We start from the raw sequence: 9,053 nt of genomic DNA, 5'->3' as shown, positions 1-9,053 counted from the left end.
CTTTTGACAGGTCCGATGCCGAGAAAATGTAAGTACCAACAAAGTTTCATAATATAGTTCGTTATGATTCCATTTGGTTAGCCCACTAAGTCCATATTAACACAGGCTAAAAGTAAGACACGCATAAAATAAACAAAAAATCTACACTAATAACCGAAATACGTTACGGAATAACAAATGACAACCGTTCGGTATTAAGATGAAATCATTAACACATACAAAGATATTAGTTAGGTATAATTTTAGATAACACATACGATTATTATTTTTATCCTTTAATTTCAGGTACACTATCACAGTTTATTTTTCACAATTACGGAGCTTTTTGATGAAATATTTATTATTTGGAGCAGAATAACTAATTTTGACAGATGTTGCGCGCGCACGCTATGAAATCAATATCTCCGCCATGCTGCTATCAGCAGTGGGTTTTCTATGCGAAGAACGAATGTCACGATATTGCTTTCTATTGCAAGTAAAGAAAACTAAAGCCGGTCAAGCAAGTTTGTCAGTAGAAAAAGGCGCGAACTTCAAATTTTCCATGGGACGATAACCCTTCGCGCTTACTTTTTAAATTTGCCGCTCTTTTCTACTGACGGATATGCCTTGACAGAGTATAGTATATAGATTATAGTTGGGCAAACCAATTTGTCAGTCAGTAAGAACCAGGAAAACTATACTCATCCTTTTCTTTTGGGTGCTATAATACTAGTGTAAGACAAAGATAAATGCGTGTTTTTTAATTTTAATTTAACACGTCACGATTACTACTTACTAATTAGAAGTTTTCCTACTGCAGGTTATATATATAACTCAAACTAAAAAAGGTTAATTGCATTCATTCTTATTTATTTATCAAAATCAAATATATACCTACTAACAATTTGGTAAATAGGGTCTGGTAAACTGACTGAAACAGCTAGCGAGGGGGGAGGCAACGCGTGCAGCCACGCTCCTGACTCAACCCTAGAGGCGTAGGTCAAAGAGTGCCTGATGAATTTCATTTTAACTTTTTTTTTGCTTTGCAAATACATAATTTTGATTATGTTCCACTTATCCAAAATAAAATTCATTAATTGCTTCCGTGATTATTTATTTATTAGTATAATAGAATATAAAAGTAGACAGCATAAAAGACATGATTAACATAGAGATACAATTTTCGAGGTAGTCCCTGGTATGTCATGTTCACGTTGCCAGCTCCAACAGCTTGCACAACTGGACCCCAATCGCCTCCTATAACAAAAAGTAAATGAGGGTCAATTGCCCTACGAACTGCTTAGTCTAAAACCAAAAATTATATTACATAGAAAATTCCCACATACGACAAGATGCCCACAGATTTTATTTATTTTATGTACCTTTTTGTCCTGCATTTGCTTGTTCAAGGCTTCCACCACCCCGTTCGCCTTGTGGGAGATGTCGCGTCCATGCCACTCCACGTTCAGGTCGGACTGAAACAAGGAATGTGTTTAAAGACTAAAAACTCGCATATTATGGTAGCAGGCTAGTGCAGTACAGCCATCATGCGTACCTCCATGTTTGTGCTCAAGAGTAACGAGCAGTCGATTATGCTGACGCCACTGATGGGTCTCGCGCGCACGCGCACACTGCCCTCCACGCGGGTGTTAGTTAACTGCAGGCTATAAGTAAAACAGAAGCACGATATAATTTACTGCCACATGATATATTCAGGGGTTTAATGTTATTACTGTCATTACCATTAGCCAGCCATTCAGTTGTTGGTAGCAGTCTTGAGTCTAATTAACTTACATTCCAGAATTTGAAGCTTCAAATTCGCGCCCGAGGACGGCTGCTTTAGCTCCCTGTGATTCTGAAAAAATACAATACATTAAAACACAACCACTGTCATCCAAGAGGTGCGTAGTTTACCTAGTTAGATATCCTGCTTATTTACCTACTTAAAATAGTAGAACCAAATACTTACGGACAGAGCAGGCTATCCTTGGCCACACTAGGTCGAAGTTAAGCCGCATGGTGACCGAGCTGAAGCTGAGACGGTCGAACTGGTTTTGGGAGAGCCCCGTGCACTCCAAGCCCTCCACGTGCGCGTAGACCCTGTGGATCCAATATTAAGTAATTAGCATCATCCAAGCCTACACTATTGTCTCCGGCTGTAAGAATACCAGCTTATTCAGAAACATCACAAAGAACATTCGGACAGACACTCGTTCTTTTGTTATCGAGTCAATAAATAATTGGTGTTCCGTATTTCTCACCATCCTAAGGGTGTGATGTCTATGCCGATAGAGCTGTAGGGGATGTACACCGGGTCATACCCGGCGTCCACGATGCGCTGATTCATCTCATCGACGGCTCGTTGGATCCTGTTCGTGACGGTGACGAACGTCTGGCCTCCATCTGTCGGCACATAATGCACATGATACCTTCCATCCTTATGTAGTCCCGATACATTATGGGAGACATTTAGCACTTATTATTTATTTATTAACAATACATACACGGCATTACAGACAAGCCAATACACCGAGAAATTAAACATTGCCACGCCGTTTTGGCGCATAAATAGTCTGTAAGGTATTTGTAATATGGGCCTTGTTGCCTGACTTAAATTTTAAATAAATAAATTAAACATTGCAAAATACACAGTAGGTAAACAAACACATGAAATATATAAGGTGACATTAAACATAAATGCTGGATAGCCTGCCATCCATCAACTCGCAGAACTTTAGACATTCACTTTAGACCAAGCAAAGAAGTCACATTCAGGTGCCGATGTCAGTCCGGAGTGCATTGAGCAGCGTCGGCGCATGATAGAGCGGCGAATTCCTATGCGACACCGTGCGCGCCGCCGGCACTGCCAGCAGTGGACGCGCTCGCGGCCTCAAAGTGATTTTTGGCAAGTCCGGGACATACGAGTACAGCCGTAAAAAAACTTACCGAGTTCGACTTCATCCTGGGGCAGAGCCCAGATGCCTGCGAGCAGGAGGACAAAAGTGGCTGCGATTAATTTCATCTTACTTTTATGTATGCACGAATAAATTATGTAGAATAAACTCTTTATTTGTAACTTATTGTGTGTTAACGTAGAAAATGCAGTCATGTATGTTGATGTATCCACAGTAAACAATATTTTTATTGGATTAATGTTAGATTACGATTTTAGATAACTACAGCACAAAACAAACAAAGATAGGAAAATACAATCAGGTGAATCCACAATTATCAAAAACTCTGATCTAATCTTGCGCATGTCTCACCCCACAGACGAAGATAAAACTGATTTTAATTACGATAGATAACAATAGCCCTATGTTATTATACTTACATGGACTCGGATAAGCTATTAAAATCGGATTTTAGAATTTTTAGAATGTTTTCTCTTTTTAACAATATAAAGGTGTTTTTATGCAATACATAGTTAAAACTATTATATAAAGATATGTAATATTTTTGCTCAAAGATATCACTTTATAGCGATATAATCGCCTAATGTTGCAAAGTTGTTGTGGTATGTTGTTGTTAATTTTACTTTATGGTGCATGATAAAAATTTTACTCATGATAGCAATAATCTGAGTAAACTGATTTTACTTGTCTACTGAAATCCTGCTTGTTCACTAAATTTTTCAGACAAATAAGTATCGCTGAAGTAACACAAAATATCAGTGCACTCAATTTGTGTCTTAACTTTCATAGTTGATGAGAAATCGCTTCCGGTATTCACAACTTTGAAGCGGAAGTAAGTAGTTTAAGTTTCCATCACGCCATCAACGAACCTCTTTTGGGTATTCCAGTCCTTGCCTAGGCTTACAGCTGAGCTATCGCCATGAAAAATTCAATCTTTAAAGAAAAGTTCATAGCAACAAATTTTGTGAAACCTCTGTACGGAGTTAAATTCACTAAAACTCCCAAAGATGTTGACAAAACTAATCTAGTTGGCGATGCCTACTCGTACAGTTTAAATAAAAATGACCCTAATATTACGGTTAAAGAAACTCAAAAATATAGAATATTACCGGGTGCGTGTGAGATTTACAATCAATATGATTTAAAATGTGATAGAAGTGACAATATGAAAGAACAAAACGATAATAAAGACGCTTTAAATGACGCTTTTCGAGCTGTTGCTAATAATAAGCTCAAAGGAAGAGACGGAAAGAAACACATATCGTTTAGTGATTCTTTGGATTTGGTTTTAGATGATGATGTAAGTATCTAAACGTGAATTTAAAGTCAATTAGAAAATTAAGTGTTTAAATTTTCGGATGATAAAATATTGCCTTAGGCTTTAATAATATAGGTATGTACCTAATTGTTACGTCGAACATGGTGCCGGCAGAGATCCTTCTATGTCCACTGTCAAATTTCCCATAAAATGAAATTTAGCAAACGTAAAGTATCTTACTACTCGTATTACCCGAAAGAATCCGCCATAAGTGGACGTATTTTATACTGATCTATTGTCTTAAGGTACGGTTTCATTTAATTGTAACGAGACGAAGGAATTCAATCATTCGAGCCACGTGTCAACCGAGGGGAGCAAGGATAAAGTTAAATCTTGGCCTAAATCCGGGATTAGTTCGATTCCCAATGGAAACACCTAAATCTTTCCGGCCTGCTGACACAGATAAAGTGAACGTACACTGCTGATTTGAAATTTCAAACAGCTAAAAAAAAATTACTAGACGCACAGTGCAGCGAAGAAGAAATGTGTAGGTACGTACACGTACAATATGCTCAATCAGGGTCGTGCCCAGTTAAAATATGGATAGATTTGGAATGGGTAGATTGGGTAGGTATGTTATCATGGTAGATTATGTATATGTAAACTACCTACATATTTAATTGATAAAAAGTACAAAATAAATAATTTTAAAGCGAAATTATTTTAACCGACTTCTAACTTCCTAAAAGAGGTGATTCTCAATTCGACTGTAGGTTTTTTTTTTGTTTGTTACCTCAGAACTCCGTTATCTCAAGCGATTTGGAAATATATTCTTTGTTTGAAAGTACATACTTACTTACAGATTGGTCCTATTATTGGCAAAATCAGGTTCTGATTATGGGAACCACGAGGAATCGAGGGAACTCCTAAAATCTTTTAGGTATATATAAATACATACGTATAGTATTTATTCTGTGAAGTGTTCTAAATTCGAAAAATAGGTTTGGAAAATATCTAACGAATTAAAAACGGGATAACGTCACTGTGGAACGGTGCAGCACAGCAGCAGCCGCTTCAATGAGTTCGATCTTTTACGTGAAGATCTTCAGGGGAATTACGGCACTAGGCAATCTTAAAGCACTTAACATAGACCCCCGTTAACTGGTAGTGTTAGATTTCTCTTGGGAGTCATCTGTGCATTTAAGTACTTGATGAATACTGTTGGTTATTTGTTGCAGCTGGTTATCGTGGGACTAAATGATGCAAAATTATGCTAAAAAGTGCGCTTTGTGATAATTTTAGGTATTCACTGTTAATACGTTTTTGACATGGTTCCTTGATAATTATCTTATAGTTGGGGAGCCGACGATGCTAAATGTGTACTTACTCGAGCGTCGTACAGACCTATTGGAATCGAAATATTACATGATAAGAAGAAAAAAAAGTTATATAAAGTATTTTTTTCCAGCAAGCCGGAAAGCGTCTAGAATTTTTTTCAAAATTTCGGGAGGTCGATGGAGGGTTAAAAAATCATTAAGCAGTTTGTGGGTTTGGTCGTTTTTGTCCACGTTAATGCTATATTTTTTCTATAACTTAATTGACCGAAGCGTAGCGAAGGTCTACGTTTTGACTCGGGCATTTTGCTTTTGTATGTCCGGATGTTCTCCTCTACAGGTCGCAATTCTTAACCGATTCTCGTGAAATTTTGTAACCGAATTCTATGATTCGATAAAAAATTTTTGTCGCGCCGGTTTTTGTTTTTTTTTTAATGGAAAAGTTGTGACAGCTCGCGCTTAAACAAATAGTCGTGTCGGTATCATAAGAGTGTATTCTTTTTGAGACATGTTTACAGATTAAATGGGCAAAAATTCAGAAATTTTATTTCGCTGGTTTTCGAGGTATTAAGATATTTTAGTTTGTATGTCCGGATGTTCTCCTCTACAGGTCGCAATTATTAACCGATTCTCGTGAAATTTTGTAACCGAATTCTATGACTCAATATTTTTTTTTTGTCGAGCCGATTTTTGGATTTTTTTTTAATGGAATAATTGTGACAGCTCGCGCTTAAACAAATAGTCGTATCGGTACCATAGGAGTGTATTCTTTTTGAGACATGTTTACAGATTAAATGGCCAAAAATTCAGAAATTTTATTTCGCTGGTTTTGGAGGTATTAAGATATTTTTGTTTGTATGTCCGGATGTTCTTCTCTACAGGTCGCAATTATTAACCGATTCTCGTGAAATTTTGTAACCGAATTCTATGATTCGATAAAATTTTTTGTCGAGCCGATTTTTGGATTTTTTTTAAAACGGACATGTGACAGCTCGCACTTAAACAAATAGTCGTATCGGTATCATAAGAGTGTATTCTTTTTGAGACATGTTTACAGATTAAATGGCCAAAAATTCAGAAATTTTATTTCGCTGGTTTTGGAGGTAATAAGATATTTATTTATTTACTTGAGAATGAGTAGCAAAATTTCGTCACCTTAAGTAAGAACCATCATGGCGTATTTTGCAAACGTTCGCTTTTTTTGTTTGCACAGAAGGTCTCGGTTCGATCCCCAGTAATTATATGCTGGGATATAACTTTTTGTATTTTTTTTACACTTTTCGTATTGTTTTTTTTTTATTTACTATATTGTCATCGTGCCCAATAAGATATGCTCGCGAGGTCTACAGCTCACAGAGCCACTAGTATAACACTTATTTGTAGGCATTTTCTTAATCTGACGAACACAAGTTTGACGCCTAATTTTTACATTGAAACCGTCAGATTAAGGAAATGCGACACAGAAGGTCTCGGTTCGATCCCCAGTAATTATATGCTGGGATATAACTTTTTGTATTTTTTTTACACTTTTCGTATTGTTTTTTTTTTATTTACTATATTGTCATCGTGCCCAATAAGATATGCTCGCGAGGTCTACAGCTCACAGAGCCACTAGTATAACACTTATTTGTAGGCATTTTCTTAATCTGACGAACACAAGTTTGACGCCTAATTTTTACATTGAAACCGTCAGATTAAGGAAATGCGTGCAAATAATTATCAGATTTAGTAATAGCACAATTATAGCGTTAATTTGGAGTAATATGACCAAATCCACAATCTGCTTTAACAATTTGTTGAACCCCCCACCGACCCCCCACCAACCAAGGGCTCAACATAGATGGCTAAAAGGGGTAAAAGTAGACTACACGGGGTAGCAAGATATCACTCATATCTTAATCTGACGCGCTCGAGTAAACACAAAAATCCCCTCTTGGGCTCCCCTACGCGTCGCAAGCAAAGCTTTACTTTGAAAAACGGCAGTGTAACACTACCTTTGTCCCGTCGTTCAACTGATCTTTAAAATAATCGGATATTTCTCCTCTTAATCGTCCCCCGGACGAAAAACTAAACAGAGTGCTCAAAAAGATTGCAGCCATTTCGAGCTAACGACACTTTCAACTTTTAAACTATATGAGTCACGTAATAATGTCCACACTGTTAAATGACGATTCGTAGGCTTTATTGCTACGGCATAAGGTCCTCAAATTGTCACAATATTGTTCCTGTTAGTACATGTTTATAGTCTTGTTGCTTTAGAATGTCTGATAAAAAGTTTTTTTGAGACAACATAGAAAAATAAAGGGCATACCTATTTTATTTGGTACATTCCACAAAAAGTGTCCGTAATGTGGCGTTATTTTATCGTACTTTCGATAACATTTGGTATTTTAGATTTAAACTTTATGCAGGTTACCTACTTATAAAGATAGCTTCCATACGCGTCCCATCACCGCTAAAAGGTATCATTCTGGCGGAATGTCCCTCCTGAATTAGGTGGTCCCATATGAAAAACGTAGCCCAATCATTTCACTTTCATGTGTTTATGCAGAACGAAGAAACTTGGCTGCGTGTTCGCCCGGCCCCTGTGTTGCCAGGTGAAGGCATCGGCTCCATTTTGTTCAGATTCATGGCTTGTCAACTGGGCATCACTACTTTCATCATCATCTGGACCGCTATCTGGGTGGCCGTAATACACTCATACGAAGGTACACTTATCATTATATTTATTTATCCCTATTATAAATTACAAATACGAATGTAACTGTCCTTCTTCCGACACAATTTAGATATTTCTTTGTGCCCTAGGGTAGTATATAGGATAGTTTTTGTCATATTGCAGTACAATTCTCATTGCTTTATCTCTTTCAGGGCCGAATGAAAACTTAGTAAATGAAGAATTTGCAAGCCAACAAAACCAGTTAGTTATCGACTTGGCCACAGAACTTCGCTTGGTAAGTATTCCTCTTCCATAGTTCCTTTCACTTTAATATTATACTACTTAGCTGGAGATCAACCCAGAGCCCTGCCTAATTTTAGGGCCTTCCTAAAGTTGTTTGGCGTACCTTAATGGAAGAAAGACAAAGAACAGGATCATCAAGTTCATCAGCACATAATTCGCAACATTAGGTATTCATCTACATATTTACGTACAATACATTATACTTAAGAAATAGGTGTTACAATGTATTGTATAGCATTGTAACACCTATTTCTTTAAGACACAAAAAGTCTGGCATCACAAATCCAGCCGCCCATACCCTTAAAAGGCACTTGACTCAATTGAAAATGCACTAGAAAAATATGGTACGAGTACATTTCTGTCAATTAACATATTATCAGTTTTCATCGGGGGAGATTGTAAACTTACCTAATTTCTATAAACATTAGAACTAAATTACAAACCGACCGAAGATTTACAGGATTCGCAGATATTACAGACTAAGCTACCCACAGACAATGAGAAGATTTATAGCATGTAGTAATCATAATTTAGTTGCGGCTTGGAGTTGAATATTTTGTTAAAGATCTTCAGAATACCTACATAATTCAGTGATCAAGATTAAT

General features: G+C 37.0%; 2 protein-coding genes and 1 long non-coding RNA gene across 3 annotated transcripts in view; 1 reads left to right on the top strand and 2 right to left on the bottom strand.

The window, feature by feature from the left end:
• Positions 1-9,053, bottom strand: part of LOC134794976 (uncharacterized) — a 746,430-nt gene that overhangs the window by 82,787 nt on the left and 654,590 nt on the right. The window lies entirely within an intron of this gene.
• Positions 1,118-2,165, bottom strand: LOC134795150 (uncharacterized). Its single transcript, XM_063766982.1, has 6 exons — positions 2,122-2,165; positions 1,949-2,079; positions 1,774-1,834; positions 1,535-1,643; positions 1,362-1,454; positions 1,118-1,236 (listed from the first exon to the last, which is right to left on the bottom strand). The coding sequence occupies exons 1-6, from the start codon at positions 2,163-2,165 to the stop codon at positions 1,189-1,191; spliced, it is 486 nt and encodes a 161-aa protein (XP_063623052.1). The 3' UTR covers positions 1,118-1,188.
• The window catches only part of LOC134794973 (uncharacterized), a 68,165-nt gene continuing 62,741 nt past the window's right edge, over positions 3,630-9,053 (top strand). Inside the window, exons 1-3 of the mRNA XM_063766846.1 lie at positions 3,630-4,194; positions 8,038-8,194; positions 8,358-8,440. Of these exons, the coding sequence (XP_063622916.1) occupies positions 3,814-4,194; positions 8,038-8,194; positions 8,358-8,440 (621 nt within the window). The 5' untranslated portion in view covers positions 3,630-3,813. The remainder of the gene's footprint in view (positions 4,195-8,037; positions 8,195-8,357; positions 8,441-9,053) is intronic.

The sequence above is a fragment of the Cydia splendana genome, chromosome 11 (assembly GCF_910591565.1).
Source record: "Cydia splendana chromosome 11, ilCydSple1.2, whole genome shotgun sequence".
Lineage (NCBI taxonomy): Eukaryota > Metazoa > Arthropoda > Insecta > Lepidoptera > Tortricidae > Cydia > Cydia splendana.
The sequence above is the reverse complement of the archived record's forward strand: the minus strand, read 5'-3'. Positions and strand labels throughout refer to the sequence as shown.